Source organism: Panthera tigris, chromosome E1 (genome assembly GCF_018350195.1).
Source record: "Panthera tigris isolate Pti1 chromosome E1, P.tigris_Pti1_mat1.1, whole genome shotgun sequence".
In the NCBI taxonomy this organism is placed as follows: Eukaryota; Metazoa; Chordata; class Mammalia; order Carnivora; family Felidae; genus Panthera; species Panthera tigris.
This window is the reverse complement of record NC_056673.1, coordinates 20,397,929-20,413,303: the sequence shown is the minus strand read 5'-3', so window position 1 is coordinate 20,413,303 and position 15,375 is coordinate 20,397,929. Positions and strand designations below refer to the sequence as shown.

General features: G+C 40.6%; 1 protein-coding gene across 1 annotated transcript in view; it reads left to right on the top strand.

Moving 5' to 3' along the window:
* Positions 1 to 15,375, top strand: part of MYO1D (myosin ID) — a 354,052-nt gene that overhangs the window by 206,033 nt on the left and 132,644 nt on the right. Inside the window, exon 20 of the mRNA XM_042966688.1 lies at positions 7,283 to 7,396. Within this exon, the coding sequence (XP_042822622.1) occupies positions 7,283 to 7,396 (114 nt within the window). The remainder of the gene's footprint in view (positions 1 to 7,282; positions 7,397 to 15,375) is intronic.

Genomic DNA, 15,375 nt, shown 5'->3' with positions numbered 1-15,375 from the left:
CCTGTTCTCCTTAGAAATTACATTTTTATGTAAAAAGGACTGTAATATTTCTAAACAGCACTTCAATAACATTTCTGCTTTGAGGTTTTTGTCTTCTGGTTTCCAGGTTAACTCATGGACCCATCACAGAAGGAAAGTCCTCTCCACTTGACCAGTGTGCTCTATTGTTGTTGACTCTTGTGTGAACTCATGAAATTATGCAACAAGCTTTTCTTTTTCTCATGTTCTTGTGCAACGCACATGTATTTCCTCATAAGATTTTGCCCAAGAGGAGGGACTGCTTTTACTTATTATTCAGGATCCACTGTAGATGCTCTGTAGTCTCCATACTCTAAGATGGATACAAATGATGAGCGGATTAGTGTTCTCCAACATGAGTTTCACAGGCCAGTGTTCTGTTGAATGTATATTAATTTGTCTTTAAAAAGGATTCCTTGTATTATAATTGGGAAATGCTGGGTTCAGCAGTTAAATATACTCTTGAAGGGCAGAATTCTCAGAACCTTTAATATATTCATGGGTTACGAGTATCCCTGGGGAGGCCATGGTTTGCAGCGTTCCTCAAACCTACCTGACTTGGAACCCCTTCTTTCACGAAGCCTCATCTGAGGCTGGTGTTGTGTAGAACCACTTAGAAAAAATGCTGACACAGAAGCTCCACAGTCACCTTGTTTCAAGTCTTCTGACAAGGGCCACCTCCCTTTCATGGCAAAAACCATTGCAGTGTGAAGTAAATAATTACTACCAAGAGTAGTATACTACCACTTGGACTCTAGTTTCCTCTTAATTACAGATACCATTTTTCGTCAAGTTGAAGGCTGAAAAATATGCTTTGGTTCGAAAAGAAATGTTTAGCAAATTGACTGATTTCTAAAACTATGAAGCAGAAGGGAGGAGACCATAAAATTCAAAAACCTAAATTTGAGTTTGCAGTTTCCTACCCTGCTGTGTCCCGTCTTACCTGTCCTAATTTAGTTAGCTGTGGATCCTGCCAAAGGTAACGGTGTGTTCAAATTTATCTCTGCTTCACTTGCATCTTGAAAATGTGGTCTTGGGAGCAGGGATGGAGAATATACAATCACAAGTGTGGCTTCCCCTTTACCTTGGGGGGAGGGGGGAGGCGTTTAGTGTTCTTCGTTGCTTTGTTTTGTTTTGCTTTGCTTTTCCTTCTGAGGAACTTTTTCCACTGAGGAACATGACATTATAGTGGTTCAGAAATTTTTTGTGCTCAGTTTTGATTTAACTATTCCCCAAATCTAAGATTGAAACATCCCAATTAGCATATAGATCATTCCTTGTTTATGAAATGTTCTGAGGTTAATTCTACCTGTTAGGGAAAGATTTACCTACAAACGTGGGCATACTCTGACTCTCTCTGGCACTCTACAGAATCACACAGACATGTGCATTTTCTCCCTATCCCATTATCTAGATTTATTTTCTTTTATGTGAAATTATTTTCACGTATTAATTTCTTATCTATCTCAACTACTAGACTCAGATTCTTGTTATAACCAAGGGCTTCATGTCGTTCCTTTGTATATCATCAGCAGCTTATAGAGTGCTTAAAAATGCACATGGCAGGGCGCCTGGGTGGCTTAATAGGTTAAGCATCTGACTTTGGCTCAGGTCATGATCTCACAGTTCATGAGTTCAGGCCCCACGTCGGGCTCTGTGCTGACAACTCAGAGCCTGGAGCCTGCTTCGGATTCTGTGTCTCCCTCACTCTCTGCCCCTCCCCCACTCACACTCTCTCTCTGTCTCTCAAAAAATAAATAAATGTTTAAAAAAAAAATGTACATTGAGGGGCGCCTGGGTGGCTCAGTCAGTTAAGCGTCTGACTTCAGCTCAGATCATGATCTCACAGTCTGTGAGTTTGAGCCCCGCATTGGGCTCTGTGCTGACAGCTCAGAGCCTGGAGCCTGCTTCAGATTCTGTGCCTCCCTCTCTCTCTGCCCCTCCCCTGCTCATACTCTGTCTCTCTCTGTCTCAAAAATAAATAAAAACATTTAAAAAAATATTTTTAATGTACATTGCAATTTTGGGAAAAAATTATCAAATTATTTAATTTAAGGAAATGCTTACCAGTATAATTTTTTTCTAATTAATAGGAATCATGTGTTGGATTTTAAATGTAGGAAAAAATGGGGCACCTGGGTGGCTCAGTCGTTTTAAGTGTCCGAATTCAGCTCTGGTCATGATCTTGCAATCCATGAGTTTGAGCCCCGTATTGGGCTCTGTGCTGACAGCTCTGAGCCTGGGGCCTGCTTCGGATTCTGTATTTCCCTCTCTTTCTGCCCCTCCCCAACTCAGCTCTGTCTCTATCTCTCAAAAATGAATAAATATTGGGGCGCCTGGGTGGCGCAGTCGGTTAAGCGTCCGACTTCAGCCAGGTCACGATCTCGCGGTCCGTGAGTTCGAGCCCCGCGTCGGGCTCTGGGCTGATGGCTCAGAGCCTGGAGCCTGTTTCCGATTCTGTGTCTCCCTCTCTCCTCTCTGCCCCGCTCCCGTTCATGCTCTGTCTCTCTCTGTCCCAAAAATTAAAAAAAAAAAAAAATGAATAAATATTGAAATAAATAAATACAATCTTTTTAAAATGTAGGAAAAAATTAATTCAATATCATTTTTAGCTGTCCGATTATAGAAAGACCCTTTTCTCCATGAAAGTGTGAGTCTATTTTTAAGGGTAGCTACGACCAAGTAATACGGGGTTGCAAGTTCAGACACAAATGTTTTTCCTAGATCCACTCGGGACGGTTCCAGGGGCCGGTCAGCATTCTGTGCAGAGTATTGTAGTGATGGCTGCTGCTGAGGATCCTGCCCTCCAGAGACATAGACTCTGAAGGAAAAGAGTAACTCATGGGACAGACACTTCATGAGATAAAAGAAAATGTGCAAATAAATCTCAACAGTTCCAACCAGAAGAAGAAAACAATTCCAGATGAGCAATCCAGGCACTTCTATAGTGCGTGCTATGTTAGGGAGCTTTTTACTAAAAAGATAGCTTAACTGATAGTCTTCCAGCCTCAGAAATAAGAAGGCCAGAATCCACAGTTCCTCTTTCTTCAGTGCAGAAATGGTTTTCCAAGACCAAACCAGGCAACGGGGACTTCAGCTGTTGAGCAAACGTGCTTTCATTTGCCACTGGGGAAATCTGTTTCGCACGTTACGCAACCTCCCCAGTGTGCTGCTGTATTTTCTAGTCTGACAGTTCTTATCACCAACACTGACTGGCTCACATGGGGAAGAATGCCTCTTGAAATTATCTTGTGGGGTTAAAAGTGCTCTCAAAACCAACTGATGAGTAAATGCTACAAGTCGCCCACTTTGGTACTGGGTGCTGCGAGGTGTAAGAAAAAAGCCACCATATGACAGTGACCCTCAAGGAGCTTCCGGTCTGGCTGGAAGACAGAATTACTGTCTGAAATAATAAAGCGGTAAATAAGAATCAGCCCTGGATATTTGAGATGCTACACTGTTTTGCTTCTCTAGTTGTGTTGAGGTATACAGTTCAGTGAGTTTTGGCTGGTGCGAACACCCATGTAAATCACAGCCCTGTCCCAATATAAAACATTTCTGTCACCCTGAAAAGCCCTCTCATGCCCCTTCTGAGCCAAGCCCTACCACCACCAAAGGCAACCACTCTTCTGAGTACTTTTACCATAAAATACTCTGCTGTTTCTTGACCTTCATTTAAAAAAAAAAAAAGATTTTTTTACTTTGTTTTGAAGTAAATTTGTAAGTTTTATTTATAACTATTTTGCTAACTTATTTTTGGCTACTTTGCAAGGGAAGCAGCTTTTTTATATACTTCCAATTTTAAGATAATCTGAGTAATCTCTTATACTGGCTGAGTTACTTAAATCTAGATTAGTGAGGTTATAATCAGATTATCACAAGTTTCATGAGTAAAATCAATCTCCTGTGCCAAACATAGCTTCAACTATAAGTTTAAAAACACAGTGTTCTAGGGGCGCCTGACTGGCTCAGTCGGTTGAGCGTCTGACTTCAGCTCAGGTCATGATCTCACGATTCATGAGTTTGAGCCCCCATGTCAAGCTCTGTGCTGACAGCTCAGAGCCTGGAGCCTGCTTAGATTCTGTGTCTCCCTCTCTCTCTGCCCCTCCCCCACTTGCGCTCTATCTCTCTCCCTCTCAAAAATAAATAAACATTAAAAAATATTTAAAACAACAACAAAGAGGGGCACCTGGGTGGCTCAGTCGGTTGAGTCTCTGACTTCAGCTTAGGTCACAATCCCCTGGTTCATGGGTTTGAGCCCTGTGTCAGGCTCTGTGCTGACAGCTCAGAGCCTGGAGCCTGCTTCAGATTCTGTGTCCCCTCTTTCTCTGCCCCTTCCCCTGCTTGTGCTCTGTCTCCCCAAAAAATGAATAAACGTTAAAAATAAAAAAATAAAAAAAACCAACAGTGTTCTAAGGGGCACCTGGGTGACTCAGTCGGTTAATCATCCAACTCTTGATCTCAGTTCAGGTCATGATCTCATGGTTGTGAGTTCAAGCCCCGAATCAGTCTCTGTGCTGACAGCAGGGAGCCTGCTTGGGGTTCTCTCTCTGCCCCTTCCCTGCCCACACTTGCTCTCTCTCTCTCAAAATAAATAAACTGTAAAAAAAATAAATAAAAACACAGTGTTCTGCACAACTATTTTAACAAGTATATTTTTTTCATAACAAGCATTCATGGTCTAGAAATTACAAGTGTCTTTGAAATTATTAAAACTTTACAATTATTAAATGAAAACTTTTGCCCTTTTAGTAGAGAAGTGTAGATAGTAACTAAATTTCACAATAAGAAGATAGAGACTAAGGATAGATTTAACTTTATTGTCTTGGAATTTATGAGCATCAGCAAACCTTCCTTTCTTTCTTTCAGAAAAAAGGGTTTGGGACAAGATCTGGTGTTTTATGTGAGCAAAAACGCTTTGGCCAATAGCTCGTTGTATTCTCAAGTATCCTACTTTATTAGAAAAACCCTGTGCCTTTAGTTGCGATGTTAATTTTTGGTTTCACTCTTAACTCTACATGCATCCTATATATTCATTCTACAACTGTGTGATAGAAGTTCCAAGGAAAGAGTGATCATTTTTTACTTTAGGAATTTTAGAGGCTTTGTAACGGAATGAGAACTTGAGCAATATCTTAAAATATATATAGATAAAAAAGGAGAGAGTGGAAAATCACAAACATTTAAGAGAGAGAGTAACATGAAGAAACCTATCAGGAGCAGAGTACTTCCAGAAATAAAGTTTAAAAAGGAGAACGGTGGGGGGGGGGGGGTGTCTGGCTCAGTCGGTAGAGCATGTGACTCTTTTGGTTTCAGGGTTGTGAGTTTGAGCCCCATGTGGGGTGTAGAGACTCCCCAAAAATAAGAAGAATACTAAAATCTTTAAGATAAAAAAAATAAATAAAAAGAAAAGTGGCAGATAGAAAAACTCTTAGGGCTCCTGCGTGGCTCAGTTGGTTGAGCGTCCAACATCAGTTCATGTCATGATCTCACAGTTCATGGGTCTGAGCCTTGCCTCTGTGATGACAGCTCAGAGTCTGGAGCCTGCTTCAGATTTTGCATCTCCTTCTCTTTCTCTCTCTGCCCTTCCCCCACTCACAGTCTGTCTCTGTCTCCCTCTCTCTCTCTCAAAAATAAACATTAAAAAAAATTTTTTTTTGAAAAAAAGAAAAACTCTTGAAAGTCAGGTAAAGGAATCAGAATCTGAGTGTCAGGAGACCCTGGAGACTCTAGTCTTTGTATTCAAAGCAGGAATCCCCCTACCACATCCACATCAGGCATTCACTTTGATTCTGCTTGAATCCTTTCCTTGTGGGGCATTTACTGCCCTTCCACGCGGTCCACTCTTGTTACAGACGGTAGTAATTATGAGGCATTTGTACCATTGCCTGTGGAAGGCACTGTCCATTTTTGAACATGTAGATTTAATGACATACTCGTTATACTTAAGGAAATTTCATCTAAAATGCACCTATCCATTGCATTAGGAAAAGGGCAGAATGCATTGTTTCAAATAGGGGTTATGTTTTTTATAGCTTTATTGAGATATAATTCACATACCATACCATTCACCATTTTAAAGTATACAATTCATTGGCTTTTACTGTGTTCACAGAGTTGTATTTCCATTACCACAGTTTTCATAACTCCTTAGCTGTCAGCCCTGCAAACTTTCCATCTCCCCCAGCTGAGGCAACCAATGATCTACTTTCTGTTTCTACAGATTTGCTTATTCTGGACATTACATATAAATGGGATCACACAATATGTGGTCTTCTGTTACTGGCTTCCTTTATTTAGCATAATCTTTTTAAGGTTCATCCATGTTACAGCGTCTATCAATACTTCTTTTTACTGACATATTATATTCCATTGTGCGGATATATCCTATTTTATTATCCGTTCATCAGTTGATGGACATTTAGGTTGTTTCTTCTTTTTCACTGTCATGATTACTGCTGCTGTGCACATTCATGCACAAGTTTTTGTGTGGCTATGTTTTCAATTCCCTTGTGTATATACCTAGGAGTAGAATTTCTGGGTCATATGCTAACTCTATATTTAACTATTTGAGGAACTGCTGGACTGTTTTCCAAAGCAACTGCATCATTTTACATTCCCACCAGCAGTGATGAAGGTTCCAGTTCTCCACATCCTGGCCAATATTTGTTATTACCTGTCTTTTTTATTGTCATTCTAGTGGGTGTGAAGGTGGTATCTCATCGTGGTTCTGATTTACATTTCTCTGGTGGCTAATGGTGTCACGCATCTTTTCCTGTGCTTCTTGGCCACTTGTCTGTCTTCTCTGGAGAAATGTCTGTTCCAATCCTTTACCCGGTTTTTTGTCTTTTTATTATTGAGTTATATATTGTAGGTTCAATATACATTCTCTTCCTTTAGAGATAAAAGCCCCTTATCAGAAATGTGATTTGCAAAACATTTTCTCCTATCCTCTGGGTCGTCTTTTCATTTTTTTAATAGTGTCTGGGTCACATGTTTTTAGTCCCATAATTCTTCCGGGTTTTTCTTGTTTTCCCTGTTAAACTGTAAAACTGTGAAATTTAAATTGTAAAATTCTACAAACCCGGAAACCACTACTCCTTTTAGATCTCTGTTCATCCAGGAGAACGGGCCTTGCGTGGTACATATCTGTTCAAGAATGTGTCTGCACCACCAGCCACTGCTGCCCCTAGAGGTTTTCCTGCAGATAATTTGATTTCATTCTGGGTGAGATATTATAGTTTATTGGTTTGTTTTCTTACAGGTGAATCGGTTTAGTAAGGTGGAAGACCGAGCAATTTTTGTCACTGACCGTCACCTATATAAGATGGACCCCACTAAACAGTACAAGGTGATGAAGACAATTCCACTCTATAATGTAAGTGTTTTCTGCTCCTTTCTGAATAAGGGATTCTTAACCTGGTATTCCTGGACCCCAAGTGGGTCAGTAATTGATCACTACAAACTTTGGGGCTTTAGGGAGCCCATGAATTCCTGAAATTGTATGCCAATCTTATGTTTTGTACAAATGCACAATTTTCCATAAGAAGGATCCAAGAGTGCCTGGCTGGAGCGTGTGACTTTTGATCTTGGGGTCATGAGTTCAAGCCCCACGTTGGGTGTGGAGCCTATTTTTAAAAAAAAAGAAGAAGAAGAAGAAGAAAAAGAAGGATCTGAAGTTACCAATAAATTAATGAAGCATTTTAAAAAGCCAAGTGTAAGCGTTCTGCATTCTGTGTGATCTTTCTGTATTCCTAATCTTACATACTGCTTAAATGTTGTGACACATAATGTATTTTCTTATATATTTTCAAGAGGTTTGTTTTTATAGGGAAATGGAATCAGGTAGAAAAACAGTAGAGAATTACTTTATGAAAACATTACCTCTCTTTCAGAGGTAAAATGTGTGCTGTTCCCAAAAGTTCTTTTCACCAATATATTTTCCCTCTGATCTAAACTCACTCAGCTGTTCTCCATAAGGTTTTCAAGTTCTATAATCATTTCTCATTTGAAATATGAAATTTGGTGGATATCTCCCCAAATCTCAATATAAGATTTTTTTTTTTAATTTTTCTCCTGCTGTATGTGGTCTGCTTTACAAGTGACTGTTGGTTCTGATTCTTCAGAAAGATCCTGCTGACTACCAGATCCTTTTGAGAGTCAGGTGGTTTTTGTCTGTCTGCTAGTTCCTAAGGAGAGAGGTCTGTGTTTGTCCAATAATAGAATCCATGAGGAGTATTATTTAAAGATTATTTTAAATCCTTTTGGTATCTGCAAAAGGGAATAGGAAACATACTGTTTTGTAGTTTTATGTTGTTAAATCAAGAGTCCTGTTGGTTGTGAGGGACCACAGAAGGGAAACTATTCCTGGGTTTGCTAAATGATTTGGGACGTCACTGCAGGGTTGATTATGGGGTTGAAATTTGTGTCCATTACACTCCCTGCCCCCACCCCAATACACACACATGCATCTTTCTCCCTTTCAGTAAAAAGGCTAACGGATTGCAGCTAAGAAGAAAATAGGACATTGTTGATTTCATATTGTCTTCTTAGCAAGCTCTTGTAATCTCATGTATCAATCACAGTTTAAGCCTAATAACTACAGTCTTAGAGTAGGAGACGAAGGAGGATATGGGAGAAAATCAGATTTTGTCAAAGTCAAATGAAGTGTGGAAACAAACAAAAAAATAAATTGTGGCCTGTGTTTTATTTCTTTACTTTCTATTAAAGTAGGGAGATCAATCTATTAAAGGGAGATCAATCAGAGCACTTGATACAAGTTCAATAAATAGCTACGCAACTCTGAACCGAAGTTATTTTGCCAAACTACCATCCTTTTTCATGGTGACTTGTGTGTCACTGTTCCCCATCATCATCAGCATCGTTGTCAATGTTATAAACAATATATAATATAAAAATTAACGGCAATTAATAATTGCAGTAAAGGTAAAACAATGTCAGTAGAATGGGTACACACTGTCACGGATGCTATCAGTCCTCTGCCTGTATCCCACTGCACCCCCTGATCATTTCTGGGCACACCTTCCTGACTCCAACAGCCAATGTCCTTGTCGAAAGTCCCCCATCAGGCTGCCAGAACCCCCTTTGCCTGCACCCCACGGTGGTAGCTGGTTTAACAAGGCCCTGTTGGCTGCCTTTCTGTCCCTGAACCATCTCCCCACTCCCTTACCAGCATCCCTGCCCCTCCCAAATCACTTCTGTATGTTTACCAGCCTTTGTCTCGGGGTCTGCTTTGGGAAGAACTAACTTTGGAGTAGCGGTAGCGTCTTAGAGGGCGCCAGGTTGAAGGGGACAGAGGACTTCCAACTGAATCTATAAAAATGTTTTTTCAGTCTGAAACAATTATGGCAAACTATTAAGTGTTGATCGTGAAAACATGAGTCTTTGTGGCTTTTTCCTTTAAACTTTTTGTATGATCAGAATATTTTGAAATTAAACAGAGTTTAAGACAAGGAACCTTTAAACAATGATAAGATTAGTGAAGAAACTGGGAAGGGAAGGAAGAAGATGATCTCTGTTTTAACCATGTTGTGTTTCAAGGCAGTGGTGAAACTTGGAAGGTATACATTCCATCCAATGTAGAGGAGGAAAGAATTCAGCACTCAAGATAAAAATTCAAGAGTGGATCCATGTTGGAGGCTGAAATTATGAGTCTAGAGAGAGAAAGGGGGCAGGTGACTGGAGAACATTCACAGCTAAATGGTCAGCAAAGAATCGCTGAAGGAAATGTAGTAGAAGGAAATCTCTCAATGGGCTTCCATTTGCTCACCTCTCTTTTAATGCATTGAAAGAGCTCTAGTTTCCCTTCAGTACCATCGGTTATGAGTTATTCTAAGAAAGATAAGAACTATAGGAACACTGTTTCAGAATCCAGTTGGAAAGTTCTCAGAAGTCAGAGTAATCGCTAAGAAGAGATAGCTAAGGGGCCCACACCCTTCTCATTCTCGTGCCTCTCATTTCTTTTTCGTAGACTCCTTTCCTGTCTCAGTTAAGCTTTTCTGTCCCCAAGAAACAGATTGGGACCATATACTGTCTTGAGTAATGTTTTTAATGAGGATACACATGGTAGTCAGGGAGAAGAATCTGGCGAAAGCTAAGGAAATGCTACCATTCGGTGTTGAAAGAAGCTCTAAGGGGCTGTGTTATCCTGTAGCCCCCTGAGCAGCACGAGTGCTGGGAGCATCTGCGTTCCTTCCATCCTCTCAGGCTCTACTTCTCTCTGTGTGTCTTCTTACTAACAGTCGCCGTCCTTGCCAGATGGCATGGGCCAGCACTAGGCTTAGATCTAAATCAGCCAACCCAACAAACCATCCGAGTGTCATCCTGCAGTAACATATTGCACACAGGCTCCAGATGAGGCCTCCCCATAGCAACCAATTCCGTATGATCCACATTGCTACCGTGGTTCCTTGTTAAGCACTCGTTAATCCATGCATCATCTTCCCTGACTTTTCCTGGGATAGCATGGATAATTACTACAGTTCATTTGGGGCACAATTGATCCCTTCCCCCTACAATCTTTGACTGCTGTCCTTAGGCCGAAGTCATCTTTGGCCCCTGGTCACAGAGCATGCTGGGGTGGGTCAATAGGAGAGAAGTGCTTCAAACAGGCAGCTTCCTCAGGCACCCTTGGATCCTTGGACTCCTCCCACCTACACCTGTTCCAATCTCCTGGATCCCAGTCTTCGTCAAACAAAAACTAAATCATGCTCATGGATGCCCATTGCGGTAAGAGTTTAGGTTATGCTGTAGTTTGGCTATGTGTCTAATCCGTTTCTAAATCTGGTCTTCATCGGTGCTTTTTAGCAGAATGTGTTTCCTTAACTGCTTCCAGCCTGCAATATGGGACCAATATTTGTCGCTTTCCTAATGCACCGTAAAAAGTACTCAACCAATTTACTATCTCTGCATCTCCTAACCCATTGACCTTGTATAAAGCAGTAGCACCTAAATGCCCCAGGCACTTAACTCTAATGGGCACATGCAGCGGCTCCCAGGGGCTCCCCAGAGATCGGTTAAGTGACTGCTTTATCCCTCCAAACCACGGCTTTACATGCTGGGTGGAGAGATCCTATTCCTTGTTGACAAGCTTGCAGCAACCAGGTGCACATCCCGTCTGAGAGGTGTTTCTTATAGCATCCTAGTGCCTCATTTCTTTCTGCTAGATCTTGAGGCATAATGAACAGAGACTTAAGGAGACTCAAGAAGTGGGGAGTTACACCTCAGTTAGAATGCCAGTGTAGGAATTATCTTCATTTGGGGTTTTAGAGAGCTGTAGACCAGATTGTCTTGTTACAGCCTCAATAACTAAACTCTTCATTCAACAAATGATTGCCGAATACTCATTATGTGCCAGACATATAGGTATTGTGGCACAGAAGTGTCAAAATAGTCAAAATCTCTGCCCTTACAGAATTTACATTGCAGTGGGGAGGGGAGGCAGCAGATTCTACTTACATGTATGTATTTGTGCATATATGTATATGCATGCATATATATACATCCATATACACATCATATAATCCATTAGAAGGGATAAGGGAAGAAATAGAATAGGGAAGGAAGATAGAGGATATGAGGGGTGTTATAATTTCAAATAGAGTGATCAGGCCTCACCGAGAAGTTGACATTTAAGCAGAGACTCATAGGAGCTAAAGAATGAGCCATATGCTTACTTGGAGGAAAAGTATTTAGGGTACAAGGAACAGCAAAGACACAGAGACGTGAGCAGGGAGGAAAGAGCAAGCCTACGGGGGGCTGGAAATGTTTTGCACCTTGATCTGGTAGCAGTTACTCTTCTGTATATGTTTGTTAAAATTCACCAGGCTGTTTCCTTGAGATTTGTACTTTCTGCTGAGTGTAAGCTATATACCTCAATAAAGGGGGAGGCAAAAGAGAAAAAGAAAGCTATCTATGAAAGAGGATAAGGGAGGGGGTATGTCAAAGAGAAAAGTGAAGTAAATGAAGCAAATGATAATTCAAGCCCAGGGGGAGTTCTGACCCACTCAACAGCCAATGGTGTGTGGACCATTATCGCACAGCATGTGAAACACGTGACAGTCATGTTTGCTTTCTCCTCTGTCTAAACAAGAGTACATCCCCACTCCCCTCCACCCAGAGACGCAGCCCTCAGCTGTTCCTCAGAGGAGAGGGGAAGACACTAACTAAACGAGGGTGGACGCCTGATATAAGGGAAGCCAGTTGTAGGCTGCCAGTGACCCAGTCCTGGGGCCAAGAGCTCCTCACTGTACCTCTTACGTTCCCACCGTGTTCCTAACATTGATCAGATGTGCTTTTTTCTCATTGTTTCCCAGATCAGTTTTGCTGGAGACCTATTTTATTGATTTCGTTACCTTTTCATTGACCTCTGCTCTTGTTTTTTTTTCTTCTCCATTCTCTAGATTTACTCTGTTGGTTCCTTTTCTAGCTTTTTGCGTTGAGGGGTTAACTGCTTTCATTTTTATTGATTGATTGATTGATTGATTGATTGATTTACATCCAAGTTAGTTAGCATATAGTGCAATAATGATTTCAGGAATAGGTTCCAGTGATTCATCCCCTACGTGTAACACCCAGTGCTCATCTCAACAAGTGTCTTCCTTAATGCCCCTTATCTATTTAGCCCATCCCCCCACCCACAGCCCCTCCAGCCACCCTCAGTTTGTTCTCTGTATTTAAGTCTCTTATGTTTTGTCCCCTCCTTGTTTTTATATTATTTTTGCTTCCCTTCTCCTATGTTCATCTGTTTTGTATCTTAAAGTCCTCATATGAGTGAAATCATATGATATTTGTCTTTCTCTGACTAATTTCGCTTAGCATATTACCCTCTAGTTCTATCCATGTAGTTGCAAATGGCAAGATTTCATTCTTTTTGATTGCTACATAATATTCCATTGTATATATATACCACATCTCCTTTATCCATTCATCCGTCAATGGACATTTGGGGTCTTTCCATACTTTGGGTATTGTCAGTAGAACTGCTATAAATATTGGGGTGGATATGCCCCTTTGAAGCAGCATACCTGTATCCCTTGGATAAATATCTAGTAGTGCAATTGCTAGGTCATAAGGTAATTCTATTTTTAATTTTTTGAGAACCTCCATACTGTTTTCCAGAGTGGCTGCACCAGTTTGCATTCCCACCAGCAGTGCAAAAGAGATCCTCTTTCTCCGCATCCTCACCAACATCTGTTGTTGCCTGAGTTGCTAATGTTAGCCATTCTGACAGGTGTGAGGTGGTATCTCATTGTGGTTTTGATTGCTATTTCCGTGATGATGAATGACGTCGAGCATTTTTTCATGTGTCTGTTAGTCATCTGGATGTCTTCTTTGGAGAAGTGTCTATTCATGTCTTTTGCCCATTTCTTCACTGGATTATTTGTTTTTTGGGTTGAGTTTGACAAGTTCTTTATAGATTTTGGAGACTAACCCTTTATCTGATATGCCATTTGCAAATATCTTCACACATTCCGTCAGTTGCCTTTTAGTTTTGCTGATTGTTTTCTTGTCTGTGCAGAAGCTTTTTATTTTGATGAGGTCCCAATAGTTCATTTTTGCTTTTGTTTCCCTTGCCTTCGGAGACGTGTTGAGTAAGAAGTCGCTGCTGCCAAGATCAAAGAGACTTTGCCTGCTTTCTCCTCAAGGATTTTGATGGCTTTCTGTCTTTCATCCATTTGGAGTTTATTTTTGTGTGTGATGTAAGAAAGCAGTCCAGGTTCATTCTTCTGCATGTCGCTGTCCAGTTTTCCCAGCACCATTTGCTAAAAAGACTGTATTCCATTGGATATTTTTTCCTGCTTTGTCAAAGATTAGTTGGCCATACGTTTGTGGGTCCATTTCTGGGTTCTCTGTTCTCTTCCACTGATCTGAGTGTCTGTTTTTGTGCCAGCACCATACTGTCTTGATGATTACAGCTTTGTAATACAGCTTGAAATCCTTTTGCAGGATTGCTTTGGCTATCCGGGGTCTTTTCTGGTTCCATACAAATTTTAGGATTGTTTGTTCCTAGCTCTGTGAAGAATGCTGATGTTATTTTGATAGGGATGCTTTTGTTTTTAAATTTTAGTTTTTAAAAATGCATTTAAAATGTAAATTTGTGTTTATGAATGACCTTGAGCTGAACTTCACATGTTCTAATATGTGGTATCATCCTTGTTGTTCCATTTTAATTATTTTGTCATTTCCATTGTGAGTTCTTCTTTAAGCCATGGGCTGTTTAGTGGTATATTTTCCAATTATTTTGTATATGATAATTCATAGTACATGTGTGTATGTGTTTTCTATAGGGAGGAAGTTCACAAACTTCAAATTCATTTATTGTGAAACAATCTGTTTTGTATATATTTTATGTATACAAAAAAATTAATTTAAAAAATTAAAAATTCAAAAAAGAATTAATGTATATAACACCACATGAATCTGTTACCCTATAGCCAACATTCTACTGCACTGGCATTACCCCTAAGTTATTTTTTAAATATAAGAATCTATCAGATCACTATCTGTTGTATTGTTCTCATCAGTTTCTGTTAACACTAAAACATACTGCAGAATTAAAAACATTTAAAGAGAAGTGAGTTAAAATCTAGAAGGAAGAGGGGCACCTGGCTGCCTCAGTCAGTTGGTTAAGCTTCTGACTCCTGATCTTGGCTCAGGTCATGATCTCAGAGTTCATGGGTCCAAGCCCTGCACTGGGCTCTGTGCTGATGGCAAGGAGCCTGCTTGGTATTCTGTCTCCCTCTCTGCCCCTCCCCTGTTTGCTCGCTCACTCTCTCATGCTCTCTCAAAATAAATAAAAATAAACTTTAAAAAAGGAAGGAAAAAGAAAGAAAAAAGAACAAGCTAAAAGATAACCATTTTTCTTTTCTTTTTTTAATGTTTTATTTATTTTTGAGAGAGAGAGACAGAGTATGAACAGGGAAGGGCCAGAGCAAGAGGGAGACAGAATGGGAAGCAGGCTCCAGGCTCCGAGCTGTCAGCACAGAGCCCAACACGGAGTCAAACCCACAAACTGTGAGATCATGACCTGAGCCAAAGTCGGACGCTTAACTAAGTAGCCATCCAGGTGCCCCTAAGCATTTTTCATTTTATGACTTAGAAATTTCAGGGCACTTGGGTGACTCAGTTGGCTAAACATGTGACTGACTCTTGATTTCAGCTCAGGTCTTTTTTTTTTTTTTTCAAGATGTTTTATTTTTGAGACAACAAGAGAAAGAGTGCAAACAGGGGAGGGGCAGAGGGAGAGGGAGACACAGAATGTGAAACAGTCTCCAGGCTCCAAGCTGTCAGCACAGACAGAGCCAGATGCGGGGCTTGAACGCAAGAACCGTGAGA